The 19,038-nt window shown below is 36.4% G+C and overlaps 1 protein-coding gene across 5 annotated transcripts in view; it reads left to right on the top strand.

The window, feature by feature from the left end:
- The first annotated feature begins 558 nt into the window (after positions 1-558).
- CRBN (cereblon) overlaps positions 559-19,038 on the top strand; it is a 36,342-nt gene continuing 17,862 nt past the window's right edge. Inside the window, exons 1-5 of one of the 5 annotated variants that reach the window (XM_031954191.1) lie at positions 559-725; positions 6,144-6,250; positions 7,061-7,263; positions 8,156-8,305; positions 12,089-12,251. In XM_031954191.1, coding sequence (XP_031810051.1) covers positions 665-725; positions 6,144-6,250; positions 7,061-7,263; positions 8,156-8,305; positions 12,089-12,251 — 684 coding nt within the window. In that variant the 5' untranslated portion in view covers positions 559-664. Of the gene's footprint in view, positions 726-1,123; positions 1,537-1,568; positions 1,709-6,143; positions 6,251-7,060; positions 7,264-8,155; positions 8,306-12,088; positions 12,252-19,038 lie in introns of those variants that run through there. The other 4 variants (XM_031954195.1, XM_012543587.3, XM_031954207.1 and 1 more) reach the window with 4 other exon arrangements.

Raw genomic sequence — 19,038 nt, 5'->3', positions numbered from 1 at the left:
CCTGGTTGCCTCGGTTACCTCCTCTGTGAAATTAATTAGAAAAGGAGATGGCAAACCACTTCCATGTCTTTATCAGGAAAACTTCACATGGGGAAACTTAGAATGCGCACAACTTAAAAATGACGCAATGACTTTTGGGACATTTTCGCGGAGGTACACACCACCGCGCCCCCGAGTGTATATCCGTGTGATGCGTGATGTGTATGCCTACAAAGGTCCTCAGATTTTGAGATTCTCTTCTCTGGTCTATAATCGCTAAGAGACTGTATTTTTTTACAATTATTTCATAATTGAATTCAGTGCTGGTAAATGCACACAGAGACCCTACGAGATGCCATTTCTCCAAGGAGATACCACCACGAAGTCCTGTACAGGTGATGTCTCCATCTCACTGGTCCTAGCCCGGGGGGCGGGGCTAAGCTGCTGTCGCTCCGCAGCCTCGGTGGGTGGCCCCAGCAGGGGCCCTCCTCCCCCGCCTCCCGGCCGCCCCGCCCCGCCCCGCCCGCAGCTCCGCCTCCCTGCTGTCGTCGCGGAGCTGGGCCGGCAGAGGGCGGTGTGGGCATTTGCGCTCAGAGATCCGGCAGCGAAGGAACCTGGCGGCCGCCGTCTCTTTCCCTCGTCGGCCGCAATGGTTTTTCCCAGACTTCCCCGCGGGTAAACAGACATGGCCGACGAAGGTGGCGGAGGAGAACCAAACATGGGGAACCACCTGCAGCTCATGCCCGGTAACCGCCCGGCCGCCTGCGCCCCCGGGGAGCGGAGCGAGGCGGGGGAGGCGGGGCCCGCGGCGGCGGGGCCTCGCACTAGGCGGGGAGCAGGGCCGGGGGGATCCCGGGCCGGACGGGGCCGGTGTCTCGCGGCCCGGAGAACCGGGCCAGCCTGGCTAGCGGCCGGAGAGGCGGCGCTGCCGGGTCGGGGGCGGGGGGAAGAGGAGGAGGGGGTGAAGGGAGAAGAGGGCGGGGCGTCGCGCTTGAGAGTTTCGGCGGGGGGAGCGGAGACCCCCGCCTCGTACTCCTGCGGGAAACCCCCCCGTTCTCCCCCCTGTCAAGCCTCCGCGGCATCCCTCAGCCTCCGTGGGACTCCCGGGACTCCTCTCGGGTCCCTCGGAGTCCTGGCCGGGGAGGCCGCCGGGGCGGCCGCCTCCGCTCCCCCCCACAGCCCCGGTAGAATGTAAGCTCCTTGCGGGCAGGGCCGTTTCATCTTGGCCTTTGTGGCCCCGAGCCTGGCACGTAGCGGGCGCTCAATAAAGGCTGGCCCGAGACGGGGCGCTACCGACCTGGCGGAACCCTGGCCGAGGGCGGCCCCGGCGGCCACCTGGGGCGGGGGGCGGGCGCCGTCACCGCCCTCCTCCGCGATCTCCGTGACTCCCCCGGCCCCTCCCCTTCTCAGGGCCCGGGCTGGAAGCTGTCCAGCGGCGGCATCGCCAGGGGGAGCCCCATCACCGGCGCGGAAACGGAGGCCGGGCTCGCTGGCCCCGTGACCTTCCTCACAGCGTGGGCATGGAGAGGCGCGTGGAGACGGCCCGGCCCATTGGGGGTATTCCCAGCTGGGGGGGACCTCAGAGACCCTTGCTAACCGCCCGGCCGCAGTGCCCAGAAAAGGGGGACAAAGTAATCTGAGAAATTAAGGACAAGCTTAGACACCAAAGGTGGTACTTAGTGAATTTTTGCGTAGACATTTGCCAACGCACTGTTTCCCAAGTTAGAATGTAAGTTCCCCGAAGGGAGAGACTTTCTGCTTTTTCACTTGTTATCTTTCGGACTTAGCACAGGTGCCTGACCCTTAGGATCAATTGATAAGTTTTTTGATCAATCGATAAGCGTTAAGTGCCAAGGGCTGTGCTAAGCACTAGGAATAGAAAAAGAGACAAAAAATGTGATTGATTGAAGGATGGATATAATTAATTTTGAACGTGATCAGAGAGGTATTCTGTATTAATTTGGAAGCAGAATTAGGCATAAAATAAAGGGGAAAGAGAATAGATTCCAGTTTCCAGAAATTCCAGTTGCCAAATATATCTTTTTCTGGAAAAAAGTAAATAGAAGGCTGTTTGGATGAATACTCAAAGCCAGGCTTGCTGATTTACCTTATTATGTCCATTTAAATCTTAATTGGTCTAAGAGTTAAATTATCTGTAGCGTTCCCCCCTCCCCCTTGAACAGTATGCCAGGTAATTTCTTTTATCTACCGAGTCCAGTTTTTCTGCAATGGTAGCAGGTGGGGAAAGTACAGATAGTGTTGTATTTATTGCTGCAGTAAAGTGACTCATCAGTCTTTATGGATTCCCAGATTGACCAAAATCGCACACTGAACAAGTATTGGCGTTTGCTTTGTCAAGAATTATCAGTAGCCACGGAGTCCACATATGTTGCTAATCTAATAATAATGTTTTTCAAATAAGTATGGATTTTAATTGTACAAAGACCTTATATATTATTCATAAATCCATGCAATAAAAGCTTTTTTGTGTGGTCTTCCTACTGAGCTCTAAGGAAATGGCTTAGTATTTAAGAAATGGGGGAATCTATCCTAGCCAGCTGGAATATTAACAAATAGCAATGCAGCTAAGTAGTGGTAAGTGGGCTTTAGCCAAATATTTTTCAAGGACACCCGTTATAGAAGAAACTATAGGCAACGATAACGAATAGGATTCAGATTATTTAAAATAATATTTTTAAATGAAGGTTTTAACTAAAAATGTTAACTTTTCCCTGACAAAGCTGTGGAATTAAAAACTTTAGAATAATGGACACATTCACCATGCAGAATGAAAATTAGTGCAGTCATATTTGTACAAAGAATGAATTAAATTTCAAGTTAGAAGAATTTGTCATATTGCAGTTCTTAGATACTTAGAATTTCATGGTAGGAATAATTCAGTTAATTAAACATTTTCATATTCTTAGTGAAAATTAATATAATTCATCACTGTCACGATAAGTTTTCAGTTGATTTCTTTGAGATAACTCCTTAATTTTCAAGTTAGTAAAAAATACAACACTTCTACTATATTGAGATACACTTGTATTCTGAACCATTTTGTTCCATATGTTGGAATTTATAGCCATATATTGAAATATATCCATGTATTGGAATATTTCAAATTTGATTAAAAATAATGTACACACATTTATTAAATTTTTGTGCAGTACCTTTCTCGTTCTTAATTTGAACATAGGAGAGTGACTAGGCCCATGATTTCATTGGTATTAGTGAGCTCTGGGATGAGCTTGACCCTTTCTCTGCAAGATACAATTTTAGGAAGTTACTTAGAATACCCCAAATTTTCTCAGGGATCAAACAGTCAGTATATGTCAAAGGTGATACGTAAGCCTAGTATTTCCTGGCACCAGGAGGGCTCTACATTCACTCCACCATTCTGACTATACTCAGGGTGAAATACATCTATGGTATGTAAATTGTGAAAACGGTTACAAACTACCTGCTATATGCACTACAATATGATGGGTACTGGTAGTATAGAAATGAAATGGCACTGTCTCTTTTACTGAGAAGCTACAATCTAGTTGGCTGGGGTACAGAATAAGGCACCTACGAGCCTGAGAGAGCCAAACTAAATACCTGGAAAATGTTGAAGAAGCAAAGTTCTGTAATAGGATGGGTGGAGTCAAAGTGAAAGAGAATCTACCTGAGCTTGAAGAAAGGAAGGGATTTCTGTTGCTGGGAAGAAGGGAGACTTGTGAGTGGTATGGAAGCAGGAAATTATAGGATGAGATTGGGAGCATCAGGTAGGCCAATATAGCTGGATCATAGGGTATGAGAAGAGGAACAGTATGCATTCAGGCTGGAGTTAGACTGTGGATAGCCTTAAATTATGGCCTAAGGAATTAGGTGTTTTCCTTGGTAAGCAGTGTGAAGCTGGAAGGTGGAGAAGACCCCTGTCTTTTGGAAAATCTCTCTTGCAGTGATGTGTAAGATGCATTAGTGAGGAGAGGAAGACTATTGGCTGGCAGCTGATGGCATAGTGGAATGATTACTGGTCCTGGAGTCAGAAAGATTATAGTTCAGATACTGCCTTTGACACTTCATGTGACCCTGACATAATTTCTGTTTGCCTCAATTTTCTAATCTATAAAGTAAGGATTATAAGACTCTACTTATAACTCTCTCAGTTCCTTTCATTCTCTCTAACTGTTGCCGCCATGCCTGAAACTCTCTTTCTCCTCAGCTTTGCTTCCTTTTTTCCTTTATGTGCCCACTAAAATCCTATCTTTTACAGCAAGATTTTCCTAATCCCTGTCAATTCTAGTGCCTTGCTCAGAGGATTATTTCCTTTTTATTCTGTATATAGCATGCTTATATTTGTATATTTTCTCTCCCCTTAGAGTAAGCTTCTTAAGGACAAGGGTTATCTTTTGATCTTTTGTCTTTTTTTGGGGGGAGGGGGTATACATGATGCTTAGCATAGTACCATGGGCAATTAATAAATGTTGATTGACTAACTTCATCCCCAGGGTTGTTTTGAGAATAAAATGTGGCAATTTTTGAAGTACTATATAAATACAAACTGCTATTAACAATAGTATGCATTCAAATTAACTTGCAAAGCATTTATTTAATGGAAGTACAAAGGAGGGGAACTATGGCCAGTGTGCTACTTTGTAAAAAGAAAAGATGATACAGGTATAAAAATCACTTGCTTTAAAATTGTTCACCCTGAATTTGTTTTTCATATGTGAAGCTTGAACAGAAAATTTATTGAACTCTCCCTTATTGCATTATAAAAAAAAATAAATTTTTTGAGATGTGCATGTTATTTAGTCAAAGTCTAGTTATTTTTTATTGCTTTCTCACAAAACAGCATTATTTTCGATATAAATTTAAGAAATTTTCACATTAAGAAATTCATTGTCTTTTTTCATATAGTGATTGATAACAGTCAAACTAGAGAAGATTGACAATTTAGCATGGCCAGAAAGAATGTTGTAAAGATTCCAAAATTAACAAGCATTTATTAAGCTGGGGAGTATTGAGGCCAGGCAAAAAATAGTCTCTCTCAAAGGAGCTCCTAGTAAAGATGACTAATTGTGAATCATATATTCACAGAATATTAATGCTAGGAGAGATCTTAAAGAACATCTAAGTCAACCTGCTGATTTTTTTAATTGAAGAAATTGAGGAGTAGTAAGGGAAGACTTACCTGAGATTATATTTAAAGGGCAAAGAGAACTAACTGATTCCTAAGCAATATTCTGATTCCAAGTCAGGGGTTGGCTTGAGCTGGCTTGAACTAGCAGGGTGAACATTTAATAGATCTCAAATACTGACAAATGCTATGAATCAGAAATTGCTTCTTTTTCTTTCTTTTTTTTTTTTTTTTTGATTGTCTAGAATTAAAAGTTATTGAGAAAAAGTTAATAATTTAAATTAAACTTAAAAGAAGAGAAAAGGGAAAAGCATTTATAGCACCTACTGTGTGAGTTACACTGTGCTAAATGCTTTACAAATATCTCATATGAGCGTCACAACAACCCTATGAGGTAAATATGGTTGTTATCCCCATTTTACAGATTTGGAAACTAAGGAAGGACAGAGGTTAAATGATTTGCCTAGGGACAGAGGCTGGTAAGTGTCTGAGGATGGATTTGAATTCAAGTTTTCCATATTCCAAGTCTCAAGCTCTACTGCCACCACTAGCTGGTTGTACATTTTTCACTACATCCCTCTTCTAAGTCTGTTGCTCTTTCTTCTCTGCCAGTTCTGTCTATTGAAGATGTTATTTTATTTTCTTTGATACAGCTTTTTTTTTTTTTTTGCAAGCAGACAAAAAAATTAGGTTTTTAATGTGTTTTTATTGGAAACATAAGAGATCATTTCTTTTAGAGGAAGAGTTCTTAACTTTATCATTGTAAAGGAGATCTCTAGCAGTATGGCAAAGCCTGTGGACCTTTTATTAGAATAATGTCTCTTCAAAAAAAAAAAATTCATTTAGAGTGAGAAAAAAGATTTTTCTTCTCAAGTTCGTGTATTCTCTGAAATTTATCCATGGATCCCAGGTCAAAACTTCCGTTCTAGAGAGATATATGCCCAAAACTTTGAATATGAAATTTTTATTAAAATGCATTTTGACAAGTTAATTCACTTTTTAAAAAATACAATTTTTTTTTCTTACTGCTTATTAGCAGAAAATGAAGAAGATGATGAAATGGAAGTTGAAGATCAGGACAGCCAAGAAGCCAAAAAACCTAATATCATAAATTTTGACACTAGCCTGCCAACATCTCATATGGTGTGTACTTTTGGTTATAATCCTGATCAGAGCTACTTTTAGCTAAGATATTCCTACAAGTTATTAGAAATAATGATTATGCTGTCATCCAATATAATCTAATACAACTCTCTATGAAGGAACATATTAGTCATTTACTAATACACAAGTCTTCTATAATGAAATAGTTTTGAAAAATTTGTACTTAAGTAAATGTGTTTGTTAAAAGAAATTTGAATCATGGCTCCCAAACCTTTTGAGTGTAAGGAATCTTAGTAGAAAACAATTTTTGACCCCCACATTATTAATATCTATTGAATTAGGAAATAAATTAACAATACAAAGCTACTTTGAATTCAGAAATGCTTTTAAATTAACTTGTATTTTCTTATTTGAATTTGAATTTTCTCATTTGAATAACAGTTGCAAGATATTGTATATATAGTTTGCCAAAAAAGTGTTTGTTATGCTGATCGACATTGGGTGTTTTGTTGAAAGTTAATGATGCTTAAAGTACATGTAGATTCATGTGCCCCTTTTTATAACTTCTTAGCTCACAGATTGGAAACTTTCTGAATTTAATCCCATGGTTAGAGTAAATTTTTACACTTTAATCACAGAATCCTATTAGCACTACAGTTAACTTAGTGTAATGTTCAACTTTACACATTACTACAATAGTATTTTGTAATGCTTTAAAATATCATTTCAGTTTAGACTTTTGAATCTATCAATATTTCTCTTTGTTTATATCATATTAATAGTGTTTAATAAACTTAAGATTGTGCTTTCATATCTGTGAAGTCATTGTGTGTATGTATTCTTAAATAGTATCTGGGCTCTGATATGGAAGAATTTCATGGCAGGACTTTGCATGATGATGACAGCTGTCAGGTGATTCCAGTTTTGCCACAGGTGATGATGATGTTGATTCCTGGACAAACCTTACCTCTTCAACTTTTTCGTCCTCAAGAAGTTAGCATGGTGCGGAATTTAATTCAGAAAGACAGAACTTTTGCAGTGCTAGCGTACAGGTATGTAGTTTGTTTTCTTTAGTCAAAAGCAATTGGTTACTGTCCTTCAGTCAACCAGTAAATAATTATGCATGTTCCGATATGGTATGTGGTGCTATGAATTAATATATTTTATTGATAGAACTATATTTGGGAAAGTTGATAACTTTCACTGTACAAATTTGTATTTGTATGATTGTATACATGCACACACACACAAATACATACATACATACAAATAAATTTGTACACATTACTGACAAATCTAGGATTAGACTTTGAATATTTTTATATTTTATACACTATTGAAGTTCTCAAAAATATTGATGTTCTCAAATGCTTGAATTGTTTTGAGAATTCTTAATTTTAAAAGTTTTCTAAATTTCAGTGAATGCCATAGAATGTACAGTTAAACAAATTCAGTTTTTAATCCTAGAAATTTTACTTAAAGAAAAGAAAATTTTTTATTTTAATATAAAACTTGATTTTGCAAAGGACAGATTTCTTATCAAAATGACAAATCCATGATTTGTATGACTACAATCCAATGGTATAGAAAGGCTAAATTTAAATATTGTAAAAGGGAATATAGGAAATTGGAGCTTGAGGCAGGAAACAATATTGAGAAGGGATCCAAGGAAATATCACAGCTAACATTTGATGTATAAAATGAGTGAAAGTGAATCTCCACAGCATTTTCTTGTCCTAAATAAATAGCTATCTTCTCTTTAAAATAGCTCATGTACTTTCATTAAATCTAAATGTGATTTTTTAAAAAGGAGCTAGAGTAAACAATGAGTTGTTTTGTGAAGTTTATATATATTTAGTGCCTTTAGTAGCTTTTCATGAATTGATATTGAAATTTTAGACAACTGAACAGAATTTCTTTTTTTTTTTTAAACCATTTCTTCAGTAACATACAGGAAAGGGAAGCACATTTTGGGACAACAGCTGAAATATATGCCTATCGGGAAGAACAAGACTTTGGAATTGAAATAGTGAAAGTGAAAGCTGTAGGAAGACAGAGGTTCAAAGTACTTGAAATAAGAACACAATCAGATGGGTAAGAAATTGCTATGTGTGCTTTAAAAGTTGGACCTTTTTTTATCTTTGTAACTTAAGTCATTTCCTAATAGGTTTATATGATTATCCTTTAAAAAAAGAAAACAATTTGAACTTTCCTATATTTTCATTTTGTAATAGAACATTATCATGTTTCCTGTTCCAGAAAAAGAACTCTTTACAGGCTGGGTTTCCATTCACAGTTCTATTCCAATAAAGATCTAACTGTACCCATCCATGAAGTATGGTCAGAGCTCTGTGGGAGAGTCTTTCTTTCATAAATGATTGAGGTGTTCAGAGTATACTGGCTCAACTTTGCAGGCCATGATTGTTCAGTAATCAAACAATCAATAAACATTAAGTGCTTATTGTGTGCCAAGTACTGTGCTAAACAAAAAGAGGCAAAACATAATCTCTAACTTCAAGGAGTTCCCAATCTAACGGGGAAGACTATATGCCAACAAATTTGTACAAAGTAAACTATCTCCAGGATAAAAAGGAACCATTCATAGAGAGAATTCCCTGGAATTAAAAGTGATTTGGGAAAGGCATCCTCTGGTAGATGGGATGATAGTTGAGATATTTTCTCTCACGAGGCAGGAATTGAATTTTTTCCTGCTTTTGTGTGCTTAATAATTAAAAATACAGAACTTGGGCACATTACAGGCATCCAAGAACTGCTTGTGGTTTGATCAACATAAGCCATTTAGGTGTTATGGCAAGGCTCGTGTGTGTGTGTGTGTGTTTATTTTATTTTATTTTTTACTGTGTAAGTTTTATTTCTGTTTGGATCTTAACTCAGTTTAATCTCTAAGCACTATAAAAAAGCATCTGGCTTGATTACAAGCAATTGCTTAATCTTTTGAACATTTTGTGTTGTTGTTCGTCAGTTGTTTTAGTTTGTCCAAATCTTTATGACTGTTTTTGGGTGTTTTCTTGACAAAGATACTGGATTGGTTTTGCTGTTCCTTTTCCGGATCATTTTACAGATGAAGATGCTGAAAAAACAGTTAGATGACTTGTCCAGGGCCACACACAGTTATTAAGTTTCTGAAGCTATATTTACACTCTCTCTTCTTGACTCCAGACTTGGCACTTTATCTGCCCATTGGCTAACTGTGTTAATGATTATCACTGATGCTTAAAAGTATGAAAATCCCAAAACAAGCAAGCACATTTGGGAGATGGAACAGAATGGAAGAATTTATAACAGGCCAGAAAGAAGTAGTGAATTGATCTGGTAAAAAGCACTGTAACTTCACAGGCCATTTTATCAATATAATTTTTGTTAATTTAAAAAAAATCGCATTATGAAGGGTTTTGTTTTGATTTGTTTTTTTCTTAATGCAGTACTCTGAAGGGCTGGGATTTATTCACTTTTTTAACCATCACTTAAAGGACAATTGACATTGAATGCTGTGTTTCCTATATATTATTTTTGGCACCTGCAGAGTTACTATTTAAACACAAGATGGCAGTATACCAATATCTGTGAAACTGGTTTAGGAATGCAAAGCATATGACTGAATACCATCTATACCCAGAGGTAGAAGGGATCTTTGAAAGGACATTGTCCTTTTGTACCAAATGAGACCAAAATTAAACTATCTCAAAAAGTAGAAAATCTGTCCTTCTACAAAAGATAGCGGACTGCTTTAACAACCTTTGCTGGGAATTCTTCATGTGTAATTTAAATCACAGGGAGACAGTAAGTGGGCACTACCCTTTTGTATCGCTTCAAATACCCGTGAAGTCTGTGCCATGTAATATTTTCATTTCTAGGAAAATATCTTAGAATCATGAGACTCCTATAGGTCTTATATCATCCCTTGAATAATTTTTGTTACTCTTGTGAATTTTCTGAATCTTTCAACTTGTGAATGTCACCAGGGCCTTGAACAAACTATAATGGCAATAGAATTTAAAGATGGTATATGATATATGCATGAAGATAATTACAAATAGTTTGTTTTTTGTTCTACTGGATTAATAAAATGCATGGTAAGCCTTTTACTTGTAGTTTACTGATCTTGTCTCTTACTCATAAATTTTAAATATGATTTGTCATATGAAATTATAGTTTTCTGACATAGACAAAATATTTTTCTTAATTTTGTCATTAACAACTTTTGAGGAGATGAGTGTTTTCAATTCTGTGCATATTCATATATAATCATTTATTTGCTGTTTAACAAGTTTGGGCAACAGCAAAAATAAGATTTGGAATTTTAAATCATTTTAATTCATGTTTGAGTAGGGCAAAAGATTTTCCTTTAAGGTTTTTAGTAAACATCCCTACTATTAAAGGAATCCTTACTTAAGGGATCCATTTTAAAATTTCTTTTGAGTGTTCTCCCATCAATGCATCCTTTGCAATTTCCTGTAGCAAAAACTAGTTAACTAGCAGCTAACTCTGGTTATTTGCCACACCAGATTTTGCCAAGTTGATAGTGAGACATGAGTCATACACATTGCATTGCTAAGGATCTCAGGATGGTGAGACCTGTCAGACTTGGATTATCCTGACATAGTCTCCTAGAACCCAAACTCACTTCCATACCATGATGAGAAATCAAAATAAGACTGTGGTAGAGAGGAGTTATCCTTAGTTATTTTCACATCATACCGACATGCTGTGGAGGTCAAAAATAACCAGTTTTATTGAACATAAAAATGCAAGTATCAGTTTGTCTTTCAGTCTTCATTTGTTAGGATAGTAATTAATTTAAAAAAAACTCATTTTAGAAGCCTCAATTGTAACTAATGATGGAACCACAGACCTTGCTTTTAGAAAATCATTGGGTATTTTATTGAGATGCTGTAAAATAAGAATATTTTGATGAACTGCTTTTAAAAAGTGAATAGCATGGTATATTGAATTTGAGGTCTTTTATTTGCTCACTGGTTTAGAATACTATGCCGTTTAGTATCAGGAAAAGATCGATGCTTTTTCATATAAGTCCATTTCACTCAAATTTGAGGGCAATAAACTTATTTTCTGTCTACCTAGTACAGCCAATTTTCAGTTAGTTGTTCTCTGGCAATGTTGGAAATAATGAATGATATTTGAAATCCATAAACAGTATTTTAACTTGGAGGAGGCAGTATGGTCTAATTGAAAAGACTCTAGGTATGGAAACAAAACCCCAGCTCTGCTTCTTATTATTTCAGATCTCCTTTGATCTTGATTAATTTGTTTCTTCTCCCTCAGTTTTAGTTTCTGAACTTGTAAAAATTTTGAGTAAATCATTCTTAAAATCTTTAAAAGCCTTTAATGTGCTATACAGATATGTTATTAACCTCATTTTAATCTCTTTTCTCTATAATAATCAGCCAGATCATTTAGTAATTTTCCTTCTTTTTTTTAAAAATGCTTTTTCTAAAAGTCAAACAAGGGGGAGCCTGAAGGGCTCTAGCTAATTCACAGAATAGATAATCAGTACTTGGTTTTATGTTAACTTTTGGATCTTTTGGTACAATTACTTTTGTAATTGTCATGTGTTATACAACTTTATACAAGATCTCTCTTCCTGATTCTGCTTTAGGATTAAACTACCACAGCCCAAGTTATCCTCTGTTAGAATTAGAGCATAATGGTATAATGTGTGAACTGTTTTCTTTCTGAAAAGGTATTTTGATTATTGACATGTCACAACATGAATGAAATATGAATAACTTGATAATTTGTGTTTTTAGAGTAATTTTATCTCTTCCAGAATTTGGAATCCGAATCTATTTAGTTTTTGTTTAAATTGTTCCCCATGTTTGCTCGTTTTGACCACAGAATCCAGCAAGCAAAAGTACAGATCCTTCCTGAACGAGTATTGCCTTCAACCATGTCTGCAATCCAGTTGGAATCTCTTAATAGGTGCCAGCTTTTTCCATCTTCAAAACCTGTATCATGGGAAGACCACTGTTCACCTCAGTGGTGGCAGAAGTATCAGAAGGTGAGAACAAATTGTTTCTGCCTCTTAAAATTATGCAAAGCCACTCGCTCATTCTCTTGCTTTTTGAAGACTGTTTATAATTTACTTTACCTTTTACAACATTTTGCTCCAAAAGTCCAGGCTTTCTGTTTGCTATCTATAAATCTGCTCCTCTATAAATAGTTATTTTTTTTTTAGCCTTAGAAGTATCAGAGACCATTGCAATCAGTTCGTCCAACCCAGTCAAATTCTCCATGAGGCATCCGAGGGTCTCAAGAGGATTGGCCTTAAAAAAAAAATGTAGAATTATGTTTGTTTGGAATTTGTTGCTCTTAAAAGTATTGGCAGTGAGGGGCAGCTAGGTGGCACAGTGCATAGAGCACCAGCCTGAAGTCAGGAGAACCTGAGTTCAAATCTGGCCTCAGACACAATACTTCTTAGCTATGTGACCCTGGGCAAGTCACTTAACCCCAGTTGCCTCAGATATATATATATATGTATATGTATATGTATATGTGTATATGTGTATATATATATATATGTATATGTATGTATATATATATATATGTATGTATGTATGTATAGCTGGTTGTGCAAAACTGTTTTAATAGGTTATTTTTGTATTTTACAAAAGTGAAGTAACAGAATTATTTTTGGTTATTCATTTGTGGGATGTTACATCTCTTTCCAAGTTTCAGATAGAATGTATGTTTTTTTGTTTGTTTTATGATTTCTGCCCAAGGACCTGCCTGGTGTCCCACATTAGAAGTATGTGTACTAAACACTATGCTAACCAGGAAGGTTGATATTTTTGGTTGGCTTTTTGAAATTTAATTTAGAAGTATATTCCTTAAAGTTAAAAACAAGGTTTTCTAGAAATCTAGCATTATAGTTTCTCTGGTCTTTTATAGGTAAAATGACTGAATGTGTTTAATTTAACTTTTATAACAAATTGTTAAAAGTGTAAGATAATATGCTAGATTTCCAAGTTAAAAATATAACACTTTGTATATCTTGACCAAAGAGAGCTCAAAAGATCACCAGAAGGCAAAATGTTTAAGATTCCCCACTTCCTTTTACTCAAGTAGATTATTGCCATTATTCTTTTCATCATATGACTTTTTCTGACCTTTTTAAACAGAAGGGATTTAAACATGCAGGTGGGTTAGTCTGCCACATGTGTGGCTGTCCACACTTACTGGTTTGATTTATGGTTTTGACAGATTCACTACAAAACTTTGAGAAGTCACTTAGCTCTAGTATGCAACAGTTTACCAGCCTGTGAAATGAATGTAATGACAATGCATGTGTTTTTTAATTAGTGTTAAGTGGCTCAGGATTCTCATTGGACACACATTATGCAAAGTGCATACTTTATACATTATACATCTCCAAACAATTTGCAGACTTATATCTTCTTGACATTTTAACAGTATTATTACTAATGTCTGACATTTACAACTTCTGTATAGAGGTTCATCTTCCCCTTCTCTCCAATTGTACTCTTTATTTCACTCCATTTTTTCCTTTGCATTACTTTTAGTACATTGATAGTTACAAAATGCAAGGTGTCCTTTCTTAGTCCTTTGTTTAAAAATCAGGTTAAGTAGATAACATATTCTTTTAACTCACAAGACTTAGAAACTCTGGCTATCAAAATTATTCAAAAAAAATGATTCATGTCTTTTTTATCATAGTGTACCTAGAAAGTATGGACATTTTGCTACTATCCCCATGCTTGAATTGATGAATGCTTCTCTTAGAAAAGAATGCAAATCAATGTATTTTCTACATTCCAAAATTGAGTTCATTATTTATATGTTCTGGATACTGAAGTTTGTGCCTGCCCCAAGGAGTTCCTTTAAGATTCTGAATAGTTTTGTAGATGTACATTTTAAATATCATCCCTACTTTTCTTCTGACCTATCCATCCGCTGCCAATTTGGAAATTTTATTATTTTATTTTGCTCAGAAATAGTAATCATTATGTTTTATTTCTTTTCTCCTATTATGTTAATAGTTCAAGCAACATGTAGTGGTTAGAAAACCAACCTCAGAAGTCAGATATTGGCTTCAAATCCCACCTCTTACATGGTGGCTGTGGGACCCTAGACAAATCACATGATCCCTTGGGGCCTTAGGCAACTTTAAGACTTTTAAGTTATGGACCAGATGCTGATCTGCATTGGTAAAAAGGGGGAAAAGTGGGAAGAAAAGGGATGTAGATTAGCCTTTGTGAAGTATCTTCTGTACCTCAGCTGGATGGCACAATGGGAAAGAGCATTGGGCTGGAATTGGGAAGATTCATTTTTGTGGATTCAAATCTGGTCTCAGACACTTGGCTAGCTGTGCGAGCCTTGGCAAGTCACTTCACCCTGATGCCTTAGTTTCTGATCTATAAAATGCACTGGAATAGGAAATGGCAAGTTATTTGAGCATCCTTGCTAAGAAAACTTCAAAGTGAGGTCACAAAGAATTGAGTATGGCAAAAAAAAGATTGAACAACAACAACACTGTGAGCCAGGCACTGCAATCCTATTTGATCCTTCCATCAACTCTGAGATACAGTAGGTACTATTATTAGCTTCATTTTATAATTGGGCAAACTGAGACAGCCAGAAGTTAACTGACTTTTCCAGGGTTATATGGCTAGTCAGTGTCTGAGGCTGAATTTCAACTCAAGTTTCCCTGACTCCAGGAAAGGATCTTGATAATCAGATTTCATTAAAATGTAGGGCATAGGAAAGATAATTAAGGCAGAGTCTTTGGGTAGAAAGAATTTGGGGAAAGAAAAAGAAGAGAGCACTTAGAAATGAAGAAACTGAAGACAGCAGAGAAAAGGAGGTAGAGAAAAAATATGTAATGGATTGACAGGAAAAGAGGGAAGCTGGGAAGGGGAGAATGCAAAGAGGGAGGATAGCTGGGGTGAAAAGGAAGCAGAACTGTTTCTAGGACAAACCTCAGAAATACTCCCCCCATGGCTTTTGTGCCTAAAGCCCTCCTAGGCTGGAAAAAAGGAGGGGGGAGTACATTAAAGAGCACAGAGAGAAAGAATTGTTCTTGTTGCTCTGTAAACTTTCCAGCTGTTTAATGTTAAGAGATCCCAAAGATCTTTACTAGGTCCCAAGAAAGCCCTTTAGGAGCATATCCATATCTCAGATATGGAACAGATCTGTGTTGTGGGAATCAGCATCTTTCAACATTTACCTGCATTACTCCTAATTTGCTTGTAGCTTTAAGATTTTTAGATGGCCATGACATTTGCAAATCCTAATTAATCAGTTTGACTGGTATTTCAAGAATATTTTTAATTCAGTAGGCAATTGTGAGCACAGACCAGACTCATCTGTGCATAAGAAAGCATCTTACAACTTCTAAATCATTGGATCTTGGGTCTTCATGACAGGAAGAGAAGTCTAGCCAAGAAGAGAGAAACTCTGTGTGTGTGTGTGTGTGTGTGTGCATACACGCACACATGCACTTACATGAATGCATCTGGTATGATAGCAGAACAAGGGGACACAAGTACCACCAATATGAGAATCTTATTCATGTGCTGCCATTTTAGTATTTTAGCCAGCAAAAACTTCGGCTATTGTGATTGAGTCCTCTGAAATGTTTTCTTTAGAAAGTTGTAAGGCTCAGTTTATTCCTTTCTTCACAAAATTTAATCCAGATATTCCAAAGTCCTTAAGAATGCATAAATGGACCTTGTCTCCATCTTGCAGCAGTAGTTGAGGTGATGTGGTTCAGGAGATATTTAGATGATTCATGGCTCAGTCCCTCCAGCATGTGCTAATCAGGTTGCCACACACTTTTGCAGCAGAAAAGATGCTTAATGGCAGGAGTGCACATCATCACCTGCAGAGAGTGACTCGTCCACCAGCTATACTGCTTATCCAGACATACTGAAGGCTAAACCTCTGCAGGAATATAAAGGATCCAGGTGTGTAGTGTCCCTCAGATGTATGCAATAAACCTTGAGATTGTTTGCACACACCTTCTCTTCACTCATAGAATAGAACATTTGACACTAAAGTCTGCACATCCTTAAAAGTATCAGAAGTACGCAGGCTTCAGGAAGTGGGTTTGTCCAAGTATAGTCAGAATATTGAAGGACCTACGCAATAAGAAACATGCCCTTCTTTAAGTCATCTGGCAATGGAAGATCAAAATAGAAAAAAAAATGTACTTGGCCATCAACTGTGAGCGGTTTTAGAACCATTCAGCGGGAAGCCCAAGTGTTCCTTCTTTAAGTCTTATTTTGAAACCTTTGGCTTTGCTGTTATTTAAATTTGCTCTTTTACCAGACACAGCTGTTGGTGTTTATTTGTTGGGTTTATTAAGAGTCCAACTGTCATGAAGATGGGTAAAAAAAAAACCCCTGTATATTGACTATATTTTTGAGGGTAACAAAAGTGTTATTTCTTTGAATGATCTATCTGCCTGTTTTCTCATTAATGAACTGTAATGTATTAAGCAAAATTTTATTTTTAAAGATAGTTCTAAACCCAGCAAACTATAGAAACATTTATTTTAAAACAAAATGATACATGAATGCCTAACTTTCTATTTTTTTCTCTTAAACTAAGTCTTGGTTTTTCTTAGTTTATTGTATTGAGGAATATATACATACATTCATACATACATATGTGTGTATGTGTGCATAGACACACACATACAATATACTGTAGGAATCATTACAAAAAAACCCAAAATCAACCTATCATAGCCATATCACGTGTCCCATGATCACCTTGTGCCCTTCATTCTCCATGTAGAAACAGGAGTTTTTAAATTAATGTTTTTAAGTGTTTACTGAATTTTTTTTAAACATTAAATATCCTACAAAATTATTTTTCTAGGCACTTACTTCCAATTGGGGTATTTCTAGAATAGCACAAATGGATAACAACTAAGTTGCTTGGATAAAAGATAGGTTTTCACTTGTATGCTTGATAGGACAGTATGGAATTTTAATAATATTGCCCTTTGGTTTCAGTGGGAATGTAATTAATAGTGATGATTTGGCATTTGAATTTTTTTTTCTCCATGAGCTCTGTTGCATTCTTGCAATCTCTTTAAGTTACTTTATGTGCTTTTGACATTCTTGTTAAGAAACCAAAAAAAAGGAAAATTAGTAGTTCTGAGTTTCTTAAGAAATAGTTCATGTTGTAGACATACTCAAAACATTTTTTTGAAAAAGATATCTTTAAATTTTCAGTTTATCAGTATGATACAACAATAAGATAGAATCCCCTAAAATTTGGGAATTTTGAAATTCCTTAAATGTTTTTGCTAACTCTCTTGTAAAAATGTTCAATTCTTTTTCATGTATTTCTGGTCTTTGATGCAATATTTATTTAACTGTACATAGTTGATAAGAAAGAGTAAATCTGGTGTACTATATTAACTTTATGATGCCTCCATGTCAGAATAAACTGTAAAATTTTCATACTCGAATAATTCTTAGAAAAATTTTACAGATAAGGAAACTGAGACCCAGAGAGCTTGTGATTATCCAACACAGCAGTCAAGCAGAAGCTAAATTACCAACAAAGTCCCATCCCCACATTTTTTCATCACAAAACACTATTCCTTTAGTTTTATAGTAGGAATTCATTTATCATATGAAGCATTTAATGTTCTTGTAGAAGATTTTTTTTCTTTAGATAGAATTATAGATTTGAGCTGGGAGAGAGATCTTAAAGAGGTCTTTGGGGCCCATCCCGTCTTTTTAGGGCTTAGAGAGGAGAAGCAGCTTGCCCAGTGTCACCCAGCAGTAATAACAAATCTAAAATTTTAACTGAAGTCCTCTCATTCAAATCTAAGGCCTTTCCAAGTTACTTTCCTACCTCTTCAACATGGTATTCTGTTGGCAAAAATTTACAATTTTTTTTCTTTTAATAAAAGCTTTTGGAAGTAAAAGTAACATGTATGTGTTAGCATTAGTGGGAGGAGAAATAGCTATTCTTTTAAATCCATATTATTTATGGCATTTTAAATATGACATTATTTGATGAGTTAAAAATGTAGAAATCTACTTTCTTAATTTTCAGTTTATTACAGCATTGCTTGCATGTAGGATTAAGAACTTAATAGAATTTCAGCAAGCTGAAATTTTTATGAATTTTTTTTTAGATTTCTTGTTAGAGAGGAACAAATGAAGTCATAGAACTCTTGAAAAATAAGATTGATATAGATATGTATATTTATGGCTAAGCTTCATTAAGAGTAAAAATCGTGAGCCTTTATTATATAATTAAAAGAACTCCATAACATTGTTAGTATCATGAATGATCTGTAGCTCTCATTGGTATCAGGATTTCTTATTTTCAATAATATTTTGCTTTCATGTTGTCGATGCCTCTTACGTAGTATTAGAGTCTAAATACTTATTCTTTTCTTATAAGCCTATATGTTCAGCATAGATATACAAACTTTTGGCTTTCCTTGCAGAACTAGTAACCAGTCTTCTGTCTTTACTCCAGAACTCTATAATTAATTCTCTGAACAAAATTAGAAAGTACAATTAAACAGATCTATTTGAAAACACTGTTGGTCTTCCTGTACAACAAGAGAACTGTTCAGTTCTGCACACATATATTGTATCTAGGAAATACTGTGACATATTTAATATGTATAGGACTGCTTGCCATCTGGGGGAGGGGTGAAGGGAGGGAGGGGAAAACTCAGAATAGAAGTGAGTGCAAGGGATAATGTTGTAAAAAAAATTACCCAGGCATGGGTTCTGTCAGTAAAAAATTATAATTATTAAAAAAAAGAAAACACTGTTGGGTGGGCAGAG

The sequence above is a fragment of the Sarcophilus harrisii genome, chromosome 1, assembly GCF_902635505.1.
Source record: "Sarcophilus harrisii chromosome 1, mSarHar1.11, whole genome shotgun sequence".
Taxonomy (NCBI): domain Eukaryota; kingdom Metazoa; phylum Chordata; class Mammalia; order Dasyuromorphia; family Dasyuridae; genus Sarcophilus; species Sarcophilus harrisii.
This window is presented reverse-complemented; position numbering and strand designations above follow the sequence as displayed.